At 46.2% G+C, this 24,679-nt stretch overlaps 3 protein-coding genes and 1 long non-coding RNA gene across 4 annotated transcripts; all 4 read left to right on the forward strand.

Annotated features, from left to right (window-relative positions):
• Positions 1 to 637: 637 nt before the first annotated feature.
• LOC146752527 (nuclear pore complex protein Nup153-like) lies at positions 638 to 5,585 on the forward strand (the record flags this gene model as incomplete). The annotated part of the gene is made up of 4 exons (XM_085531693.1): positions 638 to 1,103; positions 2,630 to 2,998; positions 4,620 to 4,820; positions 5,364 to 5,585. Coding segments are annotated over 4 exons (1,095 nt in total), but the record flags the coding sequence as incomplete, so codon positions are not given.
• A 119-nt stretch (positions 5,586 to 5,704) lies between these two features.
• Positions 5,705 to 7,255, forward strand: LOC146752528 (uncharacterized). The gene is made up of 3 exons (XM_085531755.1): positions 5,705 to 5,717; positions 5,768 to 6,411; positions 6,830 to 7,255. Exons 1-3 carry the CDS (start codon positions 5,705 to 5,707, stop codon positions 7,253 to 7,255), a joined length of 1,083 nt encoding a protein of 360 aa, XP_085387881.1.
• Positions 7,256 to 15,203: 7,948 nt separating this feature from the next.
• Positions 15,204 to 20,168, forward strand: LOC146752529 (uncharacterized). The gene is made up of 3 exons (XR_014940587.1): positions 15,204 to 15,545; positions 16,243 to 16,510; positions 19,687 to 20,168. It is a non-coding gene; the product is annotated as an uncharacterized LOC146752529 (long non-coding RNA).
• A 672-nt stretch (positions 20,169 to 20,840) lies between these two features.
• Positions 20,841 to 22,805, forward strand: LOC146752530 (limbic system-associated membrane protein-like). The gene is made up of 2 exons (XM_085531756.1): positions 20,841 to 21,109; positions 22,510 to 22,805. The coding sequence occupies exons 1-2, from the start codon at positions 20,983 to 20,985 to the stop codon at positions 22,803 to 22,805; spliced, it is 423 nt and encodes a 140-aa protein (XP_085387882.1). The 5' UTR covers positions 20,841 to 20,982.
• Positions 22,806 to 24,679: the final 1,874 nt, after the last annotated feature.

Consider the following 24,679-nt stretch of genomic DNA (forward strand, 5'->3'; position numbering starts at 1 on the left):
CTCTGCTTAGTCATTCATTTCTATTTAGATCTTGGTGCTTCTGTGCAGCCTGTGATTAGATTGGCAGTTCTCATTTAAACCCTAACTCATTCAGTCTTGGTTATCAAATAGCTTAAAAGGCAAGAACAAACGCTGTTGTTTTTAAGATGTACTGATATATGATTTGCATCCTTACATGTGGTATAGGCTGGATTTACCAGAGTAAATGTTCTTTCATCTGTAGTTTTCTTTGTAGGTATTTTGTGTTTTGTTGTGTGGGTTCAGTACACAATACTTTAAATGTTATATTTGTTCCAAATTCGCTGTTGTAGCGAATCAGAGCGGAGCAGGATGAGAAAGTAGCATGTTTTGTAAAAGAGAAAAATTTTACTTTACAACTCTAGGAAGTGGAGGAACCGGTACTCCCAAAAATATCCCTACCCATCAGTACTGCATCTCTGGCTCCATTCAACTTTAGTTTTCTGACTAGCAGTACTGTGTCATCGTCACCAAGCACTGTTTCAACATCAGTGATGAACAAGGTGAATCTATGTTGTATGCTATAAATGCTTTCCTGTATGAGTCTGTATCTGCTCTTTTGCAAGTTAACTTCTGTGGTGCTCATGAAATTAACTGGTGTTAGTTCATACTGAGTTGAGTAAGTCAGAGCTGTATTGCAGTTTGGAGAGAAAAATGCAGTTTTTTGATTGTCAGTCTTAGACTTGCAAATGTCTGGTTTGGTTTTGGAACTGTGGCAGAAAATGAAGTTGCATCAGCTTCTTTTGCATTTAAGAAATCAGATGAGAAAAAGGACGAAACTCCTGCATCAAAGAGAGGCTTCTCTTTTGGTAACGTGGAGTCGGCTCCTGCCTCGCAGTTTGTTTTGGGAAGGACAGAAGAGAAACAGGATTCTGTCAGTTCTGCTCCTCCGTTACTGTTTGGGAAGAAAGTTGAGAATGAAGAGTCAAAGGCACAACCTGTCTTTTCCATTGGGCAGCCTGAACGTACCAAAGAAGAAAGCACAGCAAAACCTATGTTCAACTTCAGCTTTGTTAAACCATCGGAGAAAGAAACTGAGCAGGCAAAGCCAACTTTTTCATTTGGGGCCCAAGCCAATACTTCAGGTAAGCAGAATATCTTTTGTCTTCAGTTGTCTAAGTCCCTCAGATGGTACCTCTGAAGTCATAAGTTACAGAATCTGTAGGAGTTGCTGGGTTCATGTACTGGAGCTTTAGAAAAAGCTTAATTACTCTGTGTAGTGTGATTTGTGTTCCAGTTGTTGACGTATAGACAATTAGTAGAATTCCTGTTTTGATTTCAGTGAGTTTTAAGACTAGGTTTAGACAAAAAATATATACATATTGTCACACATTAAGGAACCTGTATTGCATCCCACATGAGCATGGATGGTTTGTATGGTTTCTGTGCTAGCAGCATAGTTGGTGGTACAGTCTTTAGCGTGGTGACAGAGGCCTCATGCGATGGTTTTCATAGTGAAAGGGGATGTGAGGAGGTGTCTCATTCATGTGTTCTTGCAGCTGTGCTGCTGCAATTTACTGCCATGAAGGTGTGGAAATTGCTTAATAGGTACTACACAGTTTTGTGCATCTTTAACCTTCTGAAAGAGCGGGCTGAAAGATTTTAGTAACAGTTGCCATGTGGAAGAATTCTGATTCTGATTTCATGACTTATCAGCCATGGTTTGCAGAACAGCGTTCATTACTCACTTCTACTAACTTTGGAAGTTATAAGGGAAGGAACAGAGAGAATAAAAGCAACGCATGGGGTTATGGTTCTTATGATTGAGTTGAAGTTCTGGAGTTTGATTTAACCATGGAAATTTGATGAAACACCTTGTGTAAAAATGAGATTTTAACGAGCCTTCTTCAGCACAGTAGAGAGTTCCTTAAAAGTGGCATAGATGAAAAGGGTCCGTAACTTCTGGAAAAACAGCAGTGGGAAATCAAGAACAGGGTCAGGTATAATAATGAGAGAGCAGAAGCTTAGGGAAAGCTGAAGAACTGCATACTTTAAAAGATAACTTTAAATGTAAAATTGCACTCAGTACTTTGTGACAGTTCTGTAACAGGGGGCTGTTCTCCGTGGCTCCCAAAAGCAGGTCTTGAAAGTACTGAATTACAGTGAGCTTAAGCCAAAAGAGTGAGGCTGCAGGATGATGGGCTTAGCCAGCTTTAGGGCTGTAGGCACAGGGCTGTAATTTCAGGAGAGGCTACAAAAGCAGCTGTACCACTGTGGGTTGTTTTTTTTTTGCTGTGTTATTTAGCAAACTACAGAAGTGTTGCAGGTAATGCATGTTGTTCTTCTCAGAGCATCTGAAGAATAGTTTTGTTTGAAAAGCTGAGATGTACTGGTTCATTCTGGTTCCAGTTGTTATAGCCAGTGCTTGGTGTCCGTAACTACTAAAGCCTAGAACTGTGGTGGTGTCATCATTCTTCACAATTCTCCCATTCCTTTAATTGCACATGGCAGCGATCAGTGTATTAAACCTGGATTTTATGTAATCCACAGTAGCTGGATAATAGTTGAGACATCGTCCAGCATTTTTCCTTGTACAGTGGCTGGAACAGGGTCTCTCTGTTGCGCTTGGTTTGCCGTCTTGCAGCGTTTTATGTTCTGTTCTCCCTCTCAGATCAAGGAGCAGCAAAGCCATCCTTCAGCTTCTTGAGCTCTAGTTCCTCCAGCGCAGCCGTACCTGCCACTTCAGCCAACAGCAGCAGCCTGTTTGGCAGCGTCACTTCTTCCTCCAACCCTGCACCAGTTCCCACTCCCTTTGTGTTTGGGCAAGCCAGCAACACTGTGAGCAGCACCGCTTTTGGCAATTCTGCAGAATCTACAGCATCTCAGTCATTTGGCTTCTCTCAAGAAAACAAACCCACCACCACATCTTCCACCACTGGTGCAGCAGTTAATCCATTTGTCTTCGGTTCAGGAGCCAACAGTAGCAATGCAGCAAGTTCTGGCTTTACCTTTGGAGCCACGGCCACATCGAGTTCAACAGGTACATTTAAGCAGGTGCTTTTGTTTTTGCTCTTAGATCACAAAAGTGGAGCAGGGAAAGAGTGTTTCCTGGAGAATAGATAGGGAAAATGCGTGGAAATTGAGAAAAGTAGTGAATATTTACATCCAACAATATATAAACAGTGCTAATGCTTGGGGCTCAGGTCAAGTTTTGAGGCAGTCTGGGAAATACAGTTTAGGGATCAACTGGCTGTGGTGATATTTTGTGCATTGGATAATCCTTTACTGACTTTCATTTGCATAGGAACTTGTCATTGTGAGAATGAATTTCCCTCTTCTCAGTATCAATCCAGTGCTGAAGGTTAAAAGTTAGTTATAACTTGAATTTTTCTCTCCCATACCTAAAACTCTTCGAGCGTTGTAAATAACATCAAGATTTGTACTATCCACCCTTCACAGGTGTATATTACAAACACAGTATTGATATATGCAGCTGCTGCTTTGTAAAGCATGACTTCTAATGAGCACGATAGCCAGTCCTTCATTTTCTTGGTCTTCATAATCTTCAAATCTTCATAAAAGTACTGGAATGTGGGGATACAAGAAAAGCTGTTCAGAGCAGCAGCTGTGGAGCAAGATAAACAGCATGGGAACCAAGGACACCTCTGCAAGGAGAAGAAGAGTCTCACAGCTCTGATTGGATATGTGCCTGCATGGACAGTTGAAAAGTGTTTTGTAGAATGCTTTGTTGACATATAAGGTGTTTGGGAAAGTTGTAAGGGCGGATGGGAAAGCTAGAAAATAACAACTTGTGAAGGTATATAAGGGATGTGAGAACTTGTAATAAACGATTTGGATCGTTCACATCTGAGTCCGTGTCGAGTCGCTGCACTGGAATGCTTTTTAGTCCGTCTTAACTTCTGTTTTTTTTCCTGGAAAAACAATCAGCCATTCCAAGTTACATTGCAGCAGTTGGTATTTTTGTGTTGCGTGACGTCTGCTTAAATTGCATTTAGATTAATAGCGCTATTTAGAAGGTCTCTTTTTGCTCAGCAGAAGTGTGTATGTTTGAAGTCACAGCTCAGTCCTGTATTTTTTTCTCATTATTTCTGCTGGCCATGCAGAACCAAAGCAGCTAATTGAATGAGCTTGTTTGCTATTATATGGAGAGACAGAATTATTCTGGTAGCTCAGTTAGGTCCCTGCAAGCCTGATGTGGTCTCCAGAAATTGATAATTGTAAACATTTGGATGAGGAAGGGGTGCAGTTGCTTATGAGAGGAAAGATTGGCGTTCTCCTCATTCTAATAGATCAGGAGCTGTGTTTTGAACGCTTAAAATAATACAAATAAGTGAGTGAGTGTTCTTTACCCGTGGTATAAATAAGTCTTAGTAATACAAATCAGCTTGTGCTATTTGTGGGAGCCTGCTTCTAGAGCATTAATGGCTAACAGTAATTTGAGTCTAGACAACCCGTGTTTGAGGTGTGCGTTGTCTGACTCCTTTAAGTATGCTGTTTTTCATGTAACTTACAAGAAAAGGTAGGATTCCTATCATGAATGAGGTGCTGTTTGTTGTTTTACCTACTTGGCTGCAAACATAAAGCTCTGTAACAAACAAAACAACTCAGCACATACTGAAATTTCTCTTCTTTTCCTTTAGGGTCGTCCTCTACATTTGTCTTTGGGTCTGGGTCTTCAGCGCCTGCTGCTGGACCAGCATTTGGTGCCAGTCAGCTACCAGCTTCACGAGTAACCCAGAAGTATTTACTTTTGGTGCAAATCCTCCTGCACCGGCAGCATCGGTACAACCTTCTGGCTCTTCAGGATTTTCATTCAGCCAGCCTGCAACGTTTACAGTGGGGTAAGAGACCAAATCAGATTTTCACTTGAGCTTTTGGTACTATCTGTGGAGCGCAGGCAGCCTCTACTGATGTTAAATTGTGAGGTGCTCAGATGTACTTCAGAATTTATGTCTAAGGACAGCATCTCTCCTCGCTCTGTTAGTGTGACTGGCTAAGTAGGCAACGATGGCTTTATAGCAGCACAGCTCTCAGAAATATCATGCAGCCATGAGAAGTGTTCTTGAAAAATAAGATCTGAATTGAGCTGTTACGCTGCTGCTTACCTGCTGAATGAGAGAGATTTCATTGCTTTTGGTTTCTGGAACTCTCTTCCCATTCATCATACGTTGTCTGTTGCCAGCTGCTGAGCAGTGAGCAGCCAGATGATAAAACAGTTGTTCTGGAATATCTGCTCAGTGCTGCTACTGAACTGTCAGCTAACAGTAGGGAACGTCAGCTGGGTTTAGACCGTCGTGAGACAGGTTAGTTTTACCCTACTGATGATGTGTCGTTGCACTAACTCTGCGTGGTCCTAACTCTGTGCTACCGGTTTCTATTCATAGGACTAATGGAAAAAATATTTTCTCTGCCTCTGGATCTTCAGTTCCCGGTCGGAAGATAAAGACTGCAATTAGACGTAAAAAGTAATCGGCAGATTGGTAAAGCAACTTTCAAAGCAGCTGCTGCCCTGCATTGTTCAGTTGTTGGGATTGTACCTTGTGCTGGGTTAGCTGAAGTCAGATCTGCCTAAAGAAATATAAAACTTTGCTGCCCTTTCCTTTTCACTCTGGTGTAGTTCAATTTGTAACAAGTAGAGTTGGCAACAGCGCCGTTCTCAAGCGAAACTATTTTAGAATCCAGCAAGTTACTTCTTTCACTGACTTGGCATGGTTCGGCTATAGAGATGAATATAGCCCGCACAGTGAATGGCTTGTGCAATACCTCTTCATCTGCACCACTATGTGAGCTCATCCTGTGCAGCAGGAGGAGAACAGATGGGAGCTGGAGGTGCTGCAGGCCCAGCTGGAGGGCGAGCGGCTCCACTGCCAGGAGCTGCAGCGCCGCTGGGCTGCCGAGAGATGTGAACTGCAGAAGGCGGCAGAGCGGGAGCGGCAGCTGCTGACCGACCAACTGCGCTGTGCCTGGGAGAAGCAGCAGGCCCAGGAAGAGCAGCAGCTGAAGGAGTGGGAGCAGCGGCAGCGGGCGACGGGGACCCGTCAGCTGCTGCTCTGGAAGGAGGCCGAGCTGCGCGCGACAAAGGAGCTGCTGCAGCGTGATTGCGATGCAGCCCTGCGCCAGGCTCGGGAGCTGCAGCAGCAGCTGGCCAAGGTGCTGAGGAACCCCCCCAGCAGCGAGGCGGCCCATGCCCAGCTGCAGGACGTCCTCAGCAAGCTGCGCTGGGAGACGAATGGTGAGCAGCCCGCCTGCATCCGCCACCTCCAGCGTCAGCTGGAGCTGGAGAGGAGGCTCTTCACCTATTACATCGTGGGGAGCTGGGCAGATGTGCTCTGTAACGCAATGTCCTGCTCCCAAGAAAAAGAGGGAGCTCTGCACTGCCAACGTGCAGAGCAGGGCTCCAGTCGACTTGCCATGAAGGACGCTCACGTCCAGGTACGATGACACACTGAGAGAGTGGGGATTGTTCAGCCTGGGGAGGGGAGGCTCTGGAGAAACCACAGAGCGGCCCTCCAGTGCCTGAAGGAGACCTGGGGAAAGCTGGAGATGTACTGGTTGTAAGGGAGGGTAGTGATACAACAAAGGACAATGCCCTGAAAGTAGAAGAGGGGAGATCTGGATGAGATATAAGAAGACAGGACACCATGAGGGGGCAGAGGTGCTGGCACAGGCTGCCCAGAGAGGCTGTGGTTGCCACACGCCTGGCAGTGCCCCAGGCCAGGCTGGACGCACCTTTGGGCAACCTGACCTAGTGGAAGTTGTCCCTGCCCTTGGCATGGGCTTGGAACGGGAGAGTCTTGAAGGCCCCTTCCAACACAAACCATTCTGTTATTCTATGATTTTCTGGTTCTAGGTGCCAGAGACAGCCAAGGAAGACCTGGGGCTCCCGGGCAGCCGGCCCTCTCCCCGCCGGGACCCGGCACAGCCCCCCACCTGCCCTGCGCAGCGGGAGGAGAAGAGGCAGGAGCTGAAGGCACTGCAGGCCCAGCTGGAGGGCGAGCGGCTCCGCTCCCAGGAGCTGCAGCGCCGCTGCGCTGCTGAGAGACGTGAGCGGCAGGAGGCGGCAGAGCGGGAGCGGCAGCTGCTGGCCGACAAACTGCGCTCCAAGAGGGAGCGGGTGCGGGTGTCAAAGCTGCAGCGCCTGCGGGAGCAGAGCCTGAGGCAGTGGCAAGCAGAGATCTGCCAACTGCTGCTGGAAAAGGAGGCCCAGCTGCACCAGATGCAGGAGCTGCTGCAGAAGCGGCGCAACGACACCATCCGCCAGGCATGGCAACTGTAGCGGCAGCTGGCGGAGGCGCTGCTGAGGTGCGACAGCAGCAGAGCGGACCGCAGAATGCAGCAGGAAGTCCAGCGGCAGCTCTGCTGGAAGTCCCGTGCAGAGCAGGCCGTGGAGAGCAAGCGCCTCCAGTGTGAGCTGCAGGAGCAGAGAAGACGCTTCCTGCAGTACATCCTGGAGCACGTGGAGGGGCAGCCACGCGTCTTCTTCAACAGGGCCAGGGCCTGCCATCGGGCTGTAGCAGAGGTGGGTGTTCAGGCTACAGAGCAACAAGAGGCCTGCCCACCTGAGCGCAGGGAGCAGCAGGAGCAGAACACCCATCTGCTGAGTAAGCTGAAGGAGCTGCAGAGACGGTGCAGCCTCCTTGAAGAGAAGAGCAGAAGCTCTCAGCAGATGTGGGAGGAGGTGGAGTGGCTCAAGGACAAGATGCGTACGCTCTGCCTCCGTACCCAGCAGCTGCTGGAAATACTCCGGCAGCTCAAGGAGGCCTCTTCTGCATCCAAAGACACCACAGAGAAGGCAGAGGGCGTCAACCAGCTGCAGGGACAGCATGTGGAAAAGGAGGCTGCAGAGCAACAAGAGGCCTGCCCACCTGAGCACAGAGAGCAGCAGGAGCAGAACGCCCATCTGCTGAGTAAGCTGAAGGAGCTGCATAGACAGTGCAGCCTCCTTGGAGAGAAGTGCTGCCTGCTGAGGAGCAGAAGCTCTCAGCAGATGTGGGAGGATGTGGAGTGGCTCAAGGACAAGACGCGTACGCTCTGCCTCCGTACACAGCAGCTGTTGGAAAGAGTCCGGCAGCTCAAGGAGACCTCTTCTGCATCCAAAGAGGCCACAGAGAAGGCAGAGAAGGTCAACCAGCTGCAGGGACAGCATGTGGAAAAGGAGAATGAGACGGCCAAGGAAGACCCGGGGTTCCCAGGCAGCACCAGCAGCAAGCTGCTGGAGCAGTGCAGCTACCTCCAACAAGCCCTGAGGAACCTGGAGAGGCACTGCCAGGCCCTGAAGGCCCAGAACCACCTGCTGAGAGAGGGACGCTCTCCAGAAGCGTGCCAGAAGCTGCAGAGTCTCCAGCAGGCTGACATCAAGCTTGGAGCGCTCAGCAAGCGTCTGGAGGAAAAATGCACACAGCTCCAGGAGATGGGGAAGAAGCTGAGGCCGCACAGAAATCCCAAACAGGAATGCCCCAATCCCCAGGAAAAGCTGGGGGAGTCAAAAGTGTGGCCAGTGGCAGTCTGCATCTACATTTTCGCAGACCATCACCTCCAAAATGAAGATTCTTAGCTCGTCACAGCTACAAAATCCTTATGAGGGCCCTAATGAGGACCCAGAAAACGAGCTTCCACTGACAGCTGGACAATACGTTTACATCTGTGGAGACATGGATGAGGATGGCTGGTTTCTGGGAGAGCTGACGGATGGCACAAGAGGACTGGTCCCTTCCAATCTGGTGGAAGAAGTTTCAGACGATGACCTGGATATCACCGTGCCTCCAGGGCTTCGTGATCTCCTGCTGGATACCGATGATGAAGAGAGACCAGGAAGCAGGAGCAGGGGCAGAAAGTGGTCACCATCCAGAAATCTGTGTCCGTGTGTTGGCTCAGCCTGGGGGACGCCGAGATTCCTCTCCATAAGACAGCAACATCCCATCAAGATTCCACCTTTCTGGATGAAGGCTACCTCATGCTCCACTTGATGTTCAAGTGGAGTGTGGTCCATCAGCAGGAAGGCCTTAAAAATTCATCCCTTGTAAGACTGAGAATTTATTACATTGGACTGGACTAAAACAACAAAAAACACCAAAAACACCAAAACAACTTAAAAAAATTTATATATTATATGTTATTTATATATTATCTATATTATAATATATGATATTATAATATATATATTATAATATATATAATATACATTATATACATAATATATATAATATAATAAATACAATGATAAATAATATTATATATATTATAATATTAAAAAAATACTAATAAAAATAACCAAACCCAAAAAGTGTGTCCAGTCTTCTTGTTTTTAGACAGTCTGCTTTTGTAAAGGTACAAGGAAAGGTAGAGGCTGAGGAAAGCCTCCAAAGTCTTTCTCAAGCGCTCTACCTACAAGTATTAGAATGAAGAGAGAAAGGAATCATCACTGCTTGCCTCTGTTCTTTGGGACACCTTAAGCACCTTGGAAGGCCGCACTTCCTGAGCCCTACAGACAGTCTGTCCCAAAGCAGCTGTTTGATCATTTCCATTGGGTGACAATGCATAGCGCTTGCATCGTCTGCAGGCACGGACTCAGATGCAAATCCACATCCTTAACTGTAGGTCCGTACATCCTTTATATACATGCTCCAGCTCCCCCTTGAAATTTTCTTTCTGTCCCTACATGTCAGCAGGGCAATTAGCAAGTCTCCTTCACGTCTAGACACCAACTGCCCATACAAGTGCGTGTGATAATGCACGCGGCTGCCGCCAGCACTCTGTGTAAAGAGAAACTGTCAGAGAGCTGCACATCAGGGAGGGGTTTCTTGGTCTCAGCCTCTGCTTGCTTTTCTGGCTGGCTGTGAGGGACGCTCACGACCAGGTGAGATGGCACACAGAGGGCGTGGATCTCTGGGAGATAGGAGAGTTACATTCCTTGGAGCCAGATGTGCATTCTTCATTCTCAAGTGTTGAAATCTCTTCTGGTGACAAAGCTGGTGAGACTCAGACAGAGGGATGCCGGTGGATGAGAAGGCCAAAAAGACAGCAAGAGCTGGAACAGTACCTGTGGGAGCTGCTGATGAGCATGGACTTGATCAGCCTGGTTCTCCAAGGAAGGTTTTGGAGAAGGCAAGGGGCAAGAGATGGGAGCGCAGGGAGACAGAGAGATGCTCTCAGCCAGCATTTCTGTGCCGGGGACAGAAAAGCCACTGGCACTGGAGTTTCTTGCTTGCTTGCAGGAGACTCGAGCTTTGTGGATGTGGCCGTGTATTTCAGCAGGGAGGAGCAGGCGCAGTGAGTGCTCTGCCGAGATGTCATGCCGTAGACATATGATTCTATGGCCCTGATGGCAGAGGGCTTTGCTGCCTTTCCTCCTCATGAAGGCATCTTGGGCACTGCAGAGTGAGCCTGCACAAGCAGCAAAATAAGTGCAGTGCATTTCCTTCCTGATGAATGCAACAGCAACTACAAAAGAAACACGAATGAGTGTGAGTATCAGAAGAGATTAATGTGCTCTGGACTCTGAGGAAAGACCCACAGTCACCGCTGGCAAGCAGGTGTCAGTCAGCCTTTCAATGAGGTCAGGGAGGGATGAAACAAGGCTCCAAGTATTTGTTGCACAGTTGAGTTGCTTCCTGCAGTGCTTCACAGCACAACGTGTTTTTATAAAGATGAATGCCTGGGAAACGGAAAGACTACTTTCATACATCTTGTCTGTGTTAGTTGACTGCAGTTCCAACCAGCTGGACATACAGGGTCTGGCAAATGACACCTGGAAGGAGGTACAGGCAGGAGGCCCAGCACCCTGCAACCTCCAGGTGAGGGAGAGCAGCCAAGGATTCCTTTGGGACCTGCAGGTTCACTGTGTGCAGCATTACATGCAGGAGCATCTGAGTATAGAGATGATGGCAGAGGTACAGAGCTAAGCATCACAGAGAGGGAGAGTTGCTCATTGTTGGAAGTAACCGCGGGAGACGAGTCTCATGCTATCATGATCAACAGGTCTCGTTTATTAGGTGTAACAGCATCTCATTTATACAGTCAGTAATAAGCTCATGCATATTGCAAAAGTAAAGCTCAGGATTGGTGGGTTACATATTACTTCATCTGACCTTTGTGGTTAGCCTTATAGTTACTTTTTCTATGTCTATACATTGCTACACATCTTGTTTTTCCCTTAGGCTGTCCTTGCCTCTAGATACATATTCTGTCTTTAGATACATATCCTGTCTTTCACATCCTGATTTCTCCTCAGCTGGTGCCTTCAATCACGTACCTTCTCTTACAATTTAACTAACGGAGTTTCATCATGTCCTTTCTCACAAAGCCATTCTGCATAAACACTCTCCACAGCTCATCTTGTTTCCCATGGTGAGACAGGAACTAGGAGCCACGAGGAAAATGTGGCCGCATTCTGCTTTCCTCTTCTGTCCCACACCAGCCCCGTCAGAGGGGAGGAACAGCCACGCTTCCACTGAGACGTTCCTCTTCATGCACAAATGAGTGTGCACGGAGCTGTGGACAGTGCTGGGGCTGCACACACGTGGGTGTGCACAGGTGTGTCCATGCACTGCAGAGATTTGTGCACGCATGTGGGAGGGTGTGCAAGGACGAGGTGGTACAATGGTGGTGGCAGATCTGGGACACTGCCCTTTCTGCTGCCCTTTCACATTGCCCTGAAGGTGGGCCCGGGGGCCTGGGGAGGTGGGCTTTGTAACTGAAGGAACAGCCGCAGGCAGGCAGAAATATGGCAAAGACATGTAATCATTGAACGTAGCAAACAGTCAAGAAATGACAGTATTCCCAACCATTTCCCATCCTAACAATCCTTTCTGATCCCACCCCCTCAAACTCCCACCCCCAATCAACTTCCCTCCCTCTGCCAAAAACCTCCCAGCCCCCTGTTGTAATCCAAGAAGAATGGCAGCAGCCATGGATCAAGAGAAGGACTTGACAGAGCAGCAGCTGTGGAGCAGGATAAAGAGCAAACCGTGTTGGTGGTGGATGCGGCAGGCAGTGCCAGCAGGGCGTCCCCTGCTTCAAAGTGCACCTTTCCTCTCTCACCCACCACACATTCTCTCCTGCATTCAGGGTCTGAGGGATTTCTTCCAATTGTACTCCATATCCGCATGGCCAGTGCGTGATACAGAGCCCAAGTGGAACACCTGCTTGGAAAATGAAATCAACTCCCCCATTTAGTTCTATGAGCGTGCGCCTTCCTCTCAAGTGATGCGTGGTCATATTTGAAAAATCCAAATTAGTTGGATATAAGAGAGGTAATAGCATCATAACCGAGCATTACTAATACATTCAATGATTATTGCCGCAGATTCCAGCACCATTTGTAACATCAGACCCCATTGGATTCACATCCAATCTATTAACATAGTAGAAGCACAAGATAACCTGGATAATGCCTAATAACTCTGGTTCCTGAGACAGTAGTTGGCGAACCTGAAGGCAAAAGGTCAGCGTGCTAGGACAAACAGCCAGACAGCAGTATGGTTAAATATGGCTGCGTCCATCGACTGCCCGAAAAGCCATGCTTTTATAGCAGACAGACGAGGGCATTTAAAAACCACACACACTAATTGAAGGAAAGCTATTGCAATAACAACCCTAAAACCCCCGTTGAAAGCCCCGAGCTACTCATTCTTTTCCTAGAGGTGTCCTTGGTTCTCATGCTGTTTCTCCCTCCACAGCTGCTGCTCTGTGAAGCCCTTCTCTTGATGCATGGCTGCTGCTCTGTAAAATTCTTCTGGTATTACAACGGCCCCCCAGATTCCCACCCCAATAATTCCTTCCTCCAAATTGCAACACTGAATTTCAGAGTGTAACATTATCAGAGTACAATTTCTCCCCCAGAATTGCCACTGCACCAAGTTCCTTCCTCATCTCCCTTTCTGCTCTTCTCGTCTGCGCGTCTTCCTTACTTTCACCCTGTCCTTTTTCTTCTGGTGATGGAGATCTTCAGGCTGGAGGAGCTCTTGTCTTGCTGCAGCCACCCCAGCATCCCTTGCCAGCTGTGCTGTGCCCAAACTCATCCTCGCTGATCCATGCCAGCCGATCATCGATGTCAGCCATGTCCTCCGGGCTGCCTGCGCTTGTTGTCACTGCTGGAACAGCAGTCTGGAAAAGGCAATCTGGAAACTTTGTACTTGAAAACTTCTCAGTTCCTTCTGATCTCGATATACAAAGTAGTTCCAAGCCCCTGTAGCTTTTGTGTTTTCTTTTGCAGAAGGATTCTGTGATTCTGTGTGATTCTGTGATCTTTGAGATCCTTTTCAACCCAGGCCATTCTATGACTGTACAGTTCCATACTGGAACAAATATAAAATGCTAACTATGTAAAACATGGAGTAAAACCTGTGTGATTTGTCCACACCAGGAGGTGATTAGAAAACAATTTGTAAGCTACAAAGCTGCTTGCTGGAAAGGAAGAGAAAATAAAACTACAAGAAACAGGGAAAACATTTCTTCCTGAAAATAGGAAGAATAATGGACCTGCCATGAAATTTGGGTGAAGCTGCCTGATTTTATGAAGGTATTCACATTATTTTCTTGGTGCTGTGTTTCCCAAATGAGTGGTTTCTGGCTCTGCTGCAGCACCAGTCTGCATGTGAACATCAACTCTACTCTCCATCTGGGAAGATTAAGACTTCACTTCTCCCACCAGCACCACTGAATTACAGTTACTCAGTGATTAAACAAAGGAATCCTTAAAGAAGGGTTTACAGCTGTCGTGTTATCTGAAGTGCTTGGGGCATTCTGATGCTATTAAGCTCTATGTATTAACAAGTTCAAAAAGAAAAGGTAGGCATCTGATTGTTGTGACAGTTTCTAAGTTATTTGGAAAGCTGTACCACCCAACCACTCCTTCTATTTGATGGAGGTGACAAAGCTCAGTTTAATTTCTGACTGCTGTTTAAATTCTGAAGCTCGAGCTGGTTCCTGGAGCAGAAAAAGCTCGGAAGCTGTCCCTCCTACAAGCAGGCACCTCTGAGCAAAATATGACATCTCAATTTCTGATGGTAAGGTCAGGAGATCTGATACCAGCGTCTAGCTTTCGGCTTCATGCTATGTTAGTGGGACCTTTGGCATCTAGCACTTAATGATCTTGAAGGTTTCTTCCAACCCAAGCCCTCCCATGATCCTATGATTCTGTGATTTCACTCAGGTTTATTAAGATGAGATGAGTTCTCCTAAATGCACTGTTCTCCATATGATTATATTTGGAGTCTTAAATTATAATTGGGTGACTTAAACCAGACACCAAACTTTCTGATGGCCAAAATTAAATGAAATCAATCCTTGACTGTGTCAGTAGTCTGTAACTAGAGCCCATCAGGTAATTCCCAGCCTCCTGCCTGTATCAGTGGCTGCACACAGTGAAAAAGTCTGATGGGATTTTAACCTCTAAAATGTTCCAAAGCAACCAGAGGGTGAATATATTCACTATGCAAATACCTGCAGGAATAAGCTTGTCATGTATGTCCTCAGGTAGCACAGTAGTTAATGGTGGGACTCAGTAGGTCATGCTGAAAGTTGAGTCTGCTGATCTTGAAGGTCTTTTCCAGCCTACATGACCTTCTGCTAATATTTCTGTATTTATTTCTGTTCAGCTCCCAGAAAACCTCCCACCCAGCCCCCAGCTGACCCCGTGGTGAAAAATAAAACAGAAACCTCAGTGACGCTGGCATGGTCCCCTCCGAAGATGCACCTCCCCATTCCAATCAATGGCTACGTCGTGGAATGCAAGAAACTAACTGGCTTCACCTGGGTGAGGTGCCACGAGTCTCATGTCCCTGTCCCAGAGTTCACGGTGAGCAATCTGTCTGAAGAGGCTGATGATCAGTTCCGAGTGTCTGCAGTCAATGCGCATGGACAGAGCCCGTCTCTGGAATTCCCAGGGAGTGTGCACCTTGGTAAGCACAAAAACCCCAATGGAAATGGGTCAGTGTGTGCTGAGCAGCTGTGTTGGTTCCGTAAAGATGTTTCCTTTGACTTTAAGGATAGTAGTGCATTAACACACCAAAGGCTTTCCCTTATTCCTAGTTCTCCTATCTCATATCAACCTCCAGCTACCACTAAAGTGATAAAAGTTCTATTTCTGTGACAGAGACATGAATATCCTTATCTTTTGATATCTCACATGTGCAAGAGGCAGAACTTTCTGTAACAGATCTTAAGCATAGAAGTGCTTCTTCCAGCACTCATGCAAAGGGAGAAGTAGAAATGTCCCTATGATTTAATCTTCCATCTCTAAATGAGATACCAGACTTGCATCTAAAGAGCATTAAGACAAACATGTTGTTCTTCCTCAGACCCAGTCCTGGCTGTGAAATCCCCCCTAACAACTGGTGAAGCTGTACCTGGAGGGGATGCCATGTTTACTATTGACCTTACAACAATGTGTTGCGGCACTTGGTACCTCAGTGGTAAAGTTTTACAGGAAAGCGAGACCTGCATCATCAAGAGAACCCAAACTACTCACAGCCTAATCATAAAGAACGTCACCAAGAACGATGATGGAGCAGAAGTGAAATTTGTTGCCAAAAATGTTGGTTTCAGCAGCAAGATGAGAGTGAGAGGTATTTGCTTTGATCCTTCTCCTTTCCTCTTACAGTCAAGGCAGAGTTGCTGTGATCTGATGATTAGAACTGGGGCTGCAGGCATTCACTGACTGTACCAAATACCTGAAATTGCATCCCATGGACTGACGTGAGTCCTGGTAATGACCTAAACATGATAGCACTGAGTGTAGGGTAAGCCAGTCTACCCAGCTGCTTGGTATCTGAACCAGATTGCTTCATGCCAGCTGATGAATGTCTGCAGTTCACAGCTACTGGCCAGTGCCTTCAGTCACCAGGTTTACCACTGCATCACCATAGAGCAGTACTTTCAGCTCCAGGTTCAGACAGCCTTTCTGATTGCACTGGAATAGTTTAGAAGTAGGGGAGCAATCATTCCAATAATATCTCTATCAATCAGCTTTGCATGACAAAATAGAACAAATAAAGATTCATTATGGGAGGAGCTGTTTGTCATTGGGTGGAAACCTCTGCAGAAGCATGTTTAGAGCATTATTAATCAGTAGAAGGAGATGTTTGGTTGATTTTTACTTAGTAAATCCGGCAAGAAGACCAAATGAAACATCTTGAATTGCTCAGCACTGACACAATGATGAGTGCAGGAACAGAAGGTGATACTTTTTCAGAGATCTTGCAGCAAATATTGACCACGTTAGCCTGATATCAATTGAAATAACGAGGCCTTTGCTCCTGACAGGTGCTGCAGACCAATAAGAGCAAAGATGTAGAAAAGATCTGCGCTCGGCTGCGTGAGGAAGCCAAACTGCAGGCTGAGCTTTCAGACACAGGTGCTACTGTGGAGTGGATGAAGGATGGGAAGGAGCTCAAGGCCAGTGAAAAACATGAACTGCACATCGTGGGGAAGAAACACACCCTGAAAATTCACAGCGTCTCTATGGATGATGCTGGAAGTTATCAGTGCATCTGTGAGGGGGATAAAATGCTCTATCAGCTTTCAGTGAAAGGTATGTGACAGTCTGGGCTGTGCTCCTCCTGCCCAGGGCCAGCAGACTGCATTCACCTGACTCCCCGACAGTCCAGCTGTTGTCAGACAGCATCTGGGGTGTTTTCAGTGGCTGTTTTGACTTGAACTGGCCAATCTGCTTTGTAGAGCCATTTGATTTCTGTGTTCTGTGCTGTGATTCGTCCCTAAGATACAGAGGAAATCAAGGGAAAGATAGGAAAAAGAGCATCCCAGTCTTCCTGTTCTTCTCTCAGGGTGGCCACGAGAGATGATGTCAACAGCTCTTTTTGTAGCAGTGATCCCAAATGTAGAAGAGACCTGTGAAGAGTCACAGGGATGTTTACTTAGCTGTCATTCCATGGTGGGCTTTTTCTTACACAGATGGAGAGAGAAACTTAACTTTCCCACGCAGGTCTCTGTTTTGCTGCAGGGTGTAGGTCTGATCTCTGAGATCCACACGCTTGGCCTTGATTGCAATAAATGAGAGCCCTTTGTTTGCTCCAGTAGAAGACTTTCCATTTCTGCAGTACCCTCTGCAGATGACACAAATGCAAATGCACCTTCTTCCCAGCAACAATTGCCTTTTTTTTTTTTACACTGAGTATGCATGAGGCTCTTCATCATATTCTGCTGGCTTGTCACCCTTGTTGATCCATGGAGAAACAACAAAGCCCTAGAGTAGTGTATGCACTTTGGCATTGGAGAGCTTACTTAATTGCTTCTTCTCAAAGAACAAACTCCAGAGAGACATGGAGACAGCTCCAAACAGAATTGAATAATGGGACTAAATTGATGGAGAGCAGAATTCCTGCCAAGGCTTGTCAGCTAGTCTTAATTTTGCTTTTCTTCTCTCAGTCATGTTAGCATAATATTTCATACTGGCAGGTCTGCCCCCAGAATTAATTGAATTCGCTGATGGATGTTTCCATGTGCTTTGCACTGTAATGTGACTATCAAATGAGTAATCAATGCTGTTATTTTAAAACCTGTGTTGGCAAGCTGTAAGACAAACAACTGCTGTTGGTAGCTTGGTTACTGCAGAATCAGCTTTCGTGTATCTCATAGATAGGGAAGAGACCCTTAAGGGTCAGCTAGTTGGACTCCGCCCGCAATGAACAGGGGCACCGCAGCTCCATCAGGTGCTCTGAGCCCTGTCCAGCCTGACTTTGAACATCCTCAGGCTCACCAATCTTATACCCCTGCCACACACTCGCAGTATTTCACCATTCAGCATCGCCACTTGTATCTTCTCTTGCTGTAAACCAGAGCTAGCTGGTAAATCATCTGCTGTGCGGGTCAGCTGTGTCTCTCCCATGGGCATCACGTGGCTGCTGGGAGGCTCTGAAGAGCTGCAGCCAGAGGTGTGTCACCCGCTGGGCCTCGTGCCCAAAGGAGCCCACAGGAAAGTGTTGTTGCAGTTTGTCATGCACTGCACTGCCATGAGACTTGACGTGCCAGACATCCTCTGACACGTGACCTCCTGCATCCAGGCAGGACATCTGAGATGTCTCCTTCAGCCTGACGTGGCTGCAGTTTCACACTGGTTTTACTAAGGAAGGAGAAGGCACGTGGATGAAACTCTTTTCCTGCCCTTCCTGGCATTAGCTCATAGTACAAGTAGAGCACTGTCAGGTCAAGCCTGGAGGAGTAATGCTTGTCACTGACATGTTCCTGTTCAGGGTGGAGCTGGAGGGTAGAATAACACAAGAAATTGTCATTGAAATTCAATATCTGTGAAATTCAGCTGGCTGCATTCACAGAACCTGGCGTTAAGATCTGTTTTCTGGTTTATTTTCCATAACCCAGTCCTCATTTATGAACTGAAGCTCTACTGAAAGCCTTTCGCTGTGTATGCTCATGCTGCAGTGCAGCTCTTGTGACCTTTAACAGCACATTCACGTTCCTCTGATCACAGGATCCTTAAGGTTGATTAAGACCCTCTAGTCCAACTGCTCACCCATCACCACCATGATGCTCACCATCAGCTAGCTAAAAACTCAGCAGAGATGATAGATCAAGCACAACACTGGATTTGGGATGGCTAGAGATTCCTAAGATATTGAAGGATTGCTTGCAGGTGGTGTTGGCTCAGGTATTCACCCTGCATCCCACCTCCCGTTCTGTTTGGTTGAGAATCATGCATTCTGCAATTTCACTTTGTAATTCAAAGACCCTGGCTTTACCTGTTGACAAACTGATCTAAAACAAGCCAAGAAGACTCCGTTGGAACTGGTGGATGCAGAACAAAGGCATCCCCAAAGGACAAGTTGCACTGTTTGATGAACATTATTGGATGAGAGCTAAGCTAAGATTTAAAAAGTTCTGGGGCTGTCTCTGAGCATCAGATACAGAGGAAGCCTGCATGATTCCCTGAGAATGGATACCTCCTACTTTGGTGTTGGGTTAAGGGAACACTGGCAGTAACTCCTATCACAAAATGTCACATGGCTCAGACAAAATGCCATCAAGTGGGCTTAATTAGAAGCACCAAATGGTCACAAGATGGTCTTAGGGCAGGGAAGTAATCTATCTATGTGATATTGATTGATGCTGTTAGTTCTTAACAGCTTGACTCTAGAGGGACTGTTCTTCTTTGGTCACCTAGTTTTAAAAGAATAGATGGCTCCTGTCTATTACAATTTTTAACGCATTATTTGTTCACTGATGCCATAAATGTGCCTGTCATAGCAATTGGCCTTGGTATATTCAGTGACTGAAAGCAACAGTTGTTGCTCTAAGAACTGCAATACTAAGCTAGGTCTGCCTGTAGCTGACAGCCATCAGCTTGCTCCTCAGGCAGGTTTCTGTGTGGATGGAATGAAGGGCATGAAATACTGATGTGCTCATCAAACGCTGCTTGTTAGCTTAGAGACAAGGTGTTGAATAGGTTTGTTCATGTATTGCAAACACGTTACTTAGCTGCCTTCATTTTAGCTTCAGAAGAACATGTGCAGAATACAGAATTGATTAGAAGAAATAAGAACTGTCTGCATAGAACTTACTCTTTCCTTCCACAGGAGAATCAAGCAGATGTTTGTATGTGAGTACCTCCAGAGGTGAAACTCGATCACCCAAATGTAATGAGCAGAGACATTACAATCAGTTCTAACTGTATCTTCATGCTGTGCTGAATAAGCCTGAGTCAGGATGTAAACCACTTTCTCTTTTTTTCTTCAGATGGAGCCATTAATTTTGTCAAGAAGCCCAAAATGACTCCAGAAATATCAGTCAGTCCTTCTGAAGACCTGGAGCTGGTGTGTGAGTTGTCAGCTGCAAGCGGAGCTGCCGTATGGAAGAAAGATCAAACAGAGGTGAAGCAGGACCAGAGGACAACCATCATCTCCCAGGGGACGCACCTCAAGCTCATGGTCAAAAATGTGACCCTGAAAGACCAAGGGAGCTACAGCTGTGAAACAAAAGATGACAAAGCAACATTCCAAGTGAAAGTCAGAGGTGAGAAAATGCTTGGAATCCCAGAGATAAAGGAACGCTTCATTTTGTGTGTCTTGCATTGGGAGGATCAACTGACAGCCTCTCTGGTGCAAAACATTTTGGCTATAGGACTTTCTTTGTCATCTAGTGTCATAGCAACACTATTCTACATGTGCTTTTCCATCCAGGAATGAATTACTGCAACAAACCATAGGCAAGGAGGGTAACTTGTGCAGCTCTTGTAGTCAGCTGGTGTCTGCAGGGTTACAGTGCAAGAGCACACCAGGCATGCAAGGAGTGAGAAAAGGGGAGGTGTTTGAAGAGATCTGGTTACAAAATTTGAATGACACAATTAGGTGGAAAATGCCACTAATCAGACTCATAAATGGCCTGGGTTGCAAAGCCCCACAGTGCTCATCCAGTTCCAACCCCCTTCTTCCTATGTGCAGGGTTGCCAAGCAGCAGCCCAGGCTGCCCAGAACCACATCGAGCCTGGCCTTGAATGCCTGCAGGGATGGAGCATCCACAGTCTCTTTGGGCAAGCTGTTCTAGAGGGCCATTCCCTTCTGATTTACTGGAAATGTAGAGAGACATGAGAAGAAAAAAAGAGAAGGGAGGAGGTTCAGCAGTGCATGCAGGTGTTCTAAATCTCATGTCCAAATCTGCTATCAGACTGCGAAATGTTTAGCTTTGTGATATGATGTGATATGATATGATATGAAATGATATGCCTATCATTTCCCAAGGCAAGATAGAGGGGAAAGTATTTTCCTGTCTTAATGAGGTATCATGATGCTCCCTGTGAAGGGCAGGTATAGTGAAAACGGGGAACTGGAGTTAGCTCTGCAGCAGACTACAGCAAAACGGTGTGACTGTTGTGATGTCCCTGCAGAGAAAGAAGACCTGTTTACAAACAAGGACAAGGTACAAAAGGAGGTGAAGGCTGTACTCACTCAAAACGCCACGCTGAGCTGCGAGGTGGCCCAGGAGAAGACGGAGGTGAAGTGGTACAAGGAGGGGAAACTGATCACCTCGAGCAAGATGTTCAAGGTGGAGTCAGAGGGCAAACAGCGTCAGCTGGTGGTGAGCCAGGTGGAGAAGAAAGATGCAGGGGAGTACAGCTGCAAGGCTGCTGGCCAGAAACTCACCTTCAAGATTCATTTCACAGGTGAGAGAAATTGTTTCGACTGTACTGAAGCCCCCAACAAAGAAGGAAGGGAAGGTTAAGTGGTTTGACACATTCAACCCCAGCATTCAGTGATGTAGACGGTGCTTAAATTCTGTTTAATTCGTGTACTTTCTGTTTGCCTTCTGAAGCTATGAACGCAGAGGACTTGGGTAGCCTCAGCTTAAGACAGGCTGGAAATAATTGGGGAATTTCCCTGGGCATCTCAAGTAGATGCAATGATAGCAAAATGAGAAGTCAATAATTTCAGGGGAAATTAAAGAATATTAAAGATATCTTCAGGGCACAAGCACACCCCTGCAAATGCTTCTTCCTAAATAGTCTTAGAGACAGCATTTGGTCACAATGCTAGAAGGCGGCATTGGTGGTTTCTATTAAATTAAAGAAACCTGCAACTAAAAAGGTTTTCCTGTATTTTCTTTTGTTTTCTTCTCTATAGCAGGTACAAAAGAAATGCTTAAAAATAGAAAGGCTTCAAGCTGGTGCTTTTCTTTCCAGAAATGGAGGAGGACAGGCGTTCTATTTATTAGGAGAGTCTGATAAGAAAGTGGAAAAAGGCTTTTTACCAGGGTCTATAGCAACATAAGAAGGGGCAATGGTTTCAAAAGTGAAGAGGGTAGACTCAGTTTGGACATGAGAAAAGTTCTTTATGATGAGGGTGGTGATACACTGGAACAGATTGTCCAGTGAAGGTTGTGGGTGACTCATCATTGGAGTGTCCAAGGCCAGGCTGGATGGGGACCCTGGGCAGCCTCATTTAGTGAATGATGTCCCTGACCACGGCAAGAGGTTGGACTGGATGATCTTTAAAGCTTCCTTCTATACCCAAACCGTTCTATGATTCCATAGGGGAAACCATTTTATTACTGCCTATGAAAACTCAGGAGATATTAGAACTGTTTTCAGAAATAAATAGGTGAGAAAAATACATTTCCTCACTATGACTTAATCACAAACAGAATTTAACCTTGACTCTCACCTGGCTTTTGCTGGCAAAGCAACTTACAGCTGTCAGCTTGTTTGGACAATTTAATGCCTGTCCCCTTGTATGAAACAGACTTTTCAATGACTGCGTATGCTGGTGTGCTGCTGGACAGTGGGGAAAGGGGTGTTTTTTAATTTTTGAAGATTTTGGAACATGATACTGGTGGAAATGAAAACAAGTTTAGGGCTATCTAAGCTGTTTTGGTCTGGCAGGGAGGAAGTTCTTCACTAGCAATTGATATAGTTCAGATGTTGGCATTCAGTTCATAGCACTGTCAGGAAATGTGAGTGGGAAAGCTGTCCTCAACGGTACAGTCCAAAGACTAATTTGGGCATTTGTGGAAGGCTGTGTAGAAAAGATTCGTGTCTTAAATGTGCCCGTTTGCCTTCAATTCCAGAAGCAGAAGATGTTTTTATCAACAAGGAGAAGGTGCAGAAGGAGGTGAAGGCTGCACCAACAGAAAATGCCACGCTGAGCTGCGAGGTGGCCCAGGAGAAGACGGAGGTGAAGTGGTACAAGGATGGGAAACTGATCACCTGGAGCAAGAAGTTCAAGGCTGAGTCAGAGGGCAAACAGCGTCGGCTGGTGGTGAGCGAGGTGGAGAAGAAAGATGCAGGGGAGTACAGCTGCGAGGCTGCTGGCCAGAAACTCACCTTCAAGATTCATGTCACAGGTAAGACAGGTGTTGTCTGAAATACAGCAGAGAACAGTAAAGTAAAATCTAGTTTCCATTATACAGTGATCCAGGTGCAGTAGTCTGTGCTGAGGTTTTTCCCCTAGACTTGATTGCCTGGGTTTGTAGCAAGTATTTGGATTTAGTATGGCACAAAGACCTGTTTCAGTCTGTCTGTAGAATAATAATTACTGATATATGTACAATGGAAGCAATATTCAAGATATTATTCAAATCTCTCCTGTGCCTGAGATCCCAAACTGTAATTCTTGTTCACCGAAACATTTGACTAAGATAAGTATGTGCAGTGAGGCTGGAGTGCATGTTCTACATGCAGCCTTTCGTGGCAGGAGAAGCAGGAACTTCTCCTAGTAGTACACTGCCTTTTTACTATGCCTTTATGTTGGAGGCTGCATCTGGATAGGTGAGTCTGCTACTCACAGTAAGAGACCTGGTAGAGCTGACTATTGCCAGAGCTCAAAGTAAGATAGATATCTGCAAATCACACACAAAGAACAAAGGACTGCGTTGGTGAGCATATTTCCTTTGTGCCTTTGACAGTCACAGTTGTGGCAATGGTAGAGGCCATGAGGAGTCTGTTCAGGAAGCCAGGAGTACTGTTCTGGGTCATGAAAAGGCAGCCAGTGGTTTGACTATCACATGTTTATGTGTTTTGATGTTTCACAGTGGGTCTTAAGTAAAAGGAACTCAGGTTTTGGTTGCCTGCAGGACAGATGTTGTTTTGGGTTCAATATGTTTGCATAGTGACTTGCAACCATGGGACTGGTGTTCAAGGACCCTCTTGGTTCCTTCAGTTCCTAGGTTCTTTCTTGCCTAGATTTGACACTTTGTTTCAACAGAAGAGCTGATATTCTCTAGTGAAGGCTATTAGTTTGGGCCCAAGTGGTAACCTAAACCTGTTCCAACCTGTACATAAAAACCTGCAAGATGGTCTCATTTCAGTCCTTCTGTTTTTCTTTTCTTCCCTCAGAGCCAAAACCTGTGTTTATAAACCAGGAGAAGGTGCAGAAAGAGGTGAGTGCTGCCCTGGCAGCAAGTGCCTCCCTCAGCTGTGAAGTAGCACAGGATCCAACTGGAGTAAAATGGTTCAAGGATGGAAGACTGCTTGCCTCCTCCAGAAAGTTCAGAATGGAATGTGTGGGCAAAACACGGCGTCTGGTTGTGGAGCAGCTGGAGAAGAAAGATGCTGGAGAATACATCTGCGAGGCTGCTGGCCAGAAGATGACCTTCGAGCTGGAAACAACTGGTGAGCATTCAGAAATTCTCAGCCAGGATTTTGTAGCCTTGTTGTGAACTGGGTTTTAGGGTGAAATCTCAGTTTTCTTTGCACCTGACAGTGTGAGAATTTGCTCTGGCACTTTGTGTACCTCCCCGGTGCTCAGCTGTTCCTTCCCTTACTTGGGGATAACGTCATTTATTCAAGGTGATGTCCAAACGGGCTTGTTAACAGTCCTCTGCAGTGCTTTAAGCTGTCATAGGTCAGCCAGAATTTATGCATGTTCTATAGCCATTCCTACATGTTGAAAACACTGCACTGTGCTTAAGCTTCAGCATATGTGCCAGTAAGCACAGTTCCATTAATTCTAGGGAATTGGGTGAATTAAGCATAGATCTGAAGGCTGCCTTTACTCAGTGCAGAGATGGAAGGACTAATGTAGATTTGACTTGATATTTTCCCTTCTAGGATGGGAAGGAGCTCTGTCAAAGTAAATAAGTGGGCATTACTTCCCAGGGAAATAAGAGAAGTCTCATTATTCACAGGTGGTGAACTCTCATTTTCTCTCTCAGTCTGCAACCAGGTTGGGTTGCTGTTTCAGTACTGGCTGTTTTATGCAGGAACTCTGCTCCTGAGGTTAATCCAAGTTGTATCCAG

Source organism: Coturnix japonica, unplaced genomic scaffold, assembly GCF_054131305.1.
Source record: "Coturnix japonica strain WE unplaced genomic scaffold, WE-NBRP24 Scf044, whole genome shotgun sequence".
NCBI lineage: Eukaryota > Metazoa > Chordata > Aves > Galliformes > Phasianidae > Coturnix > Coturnix japonica.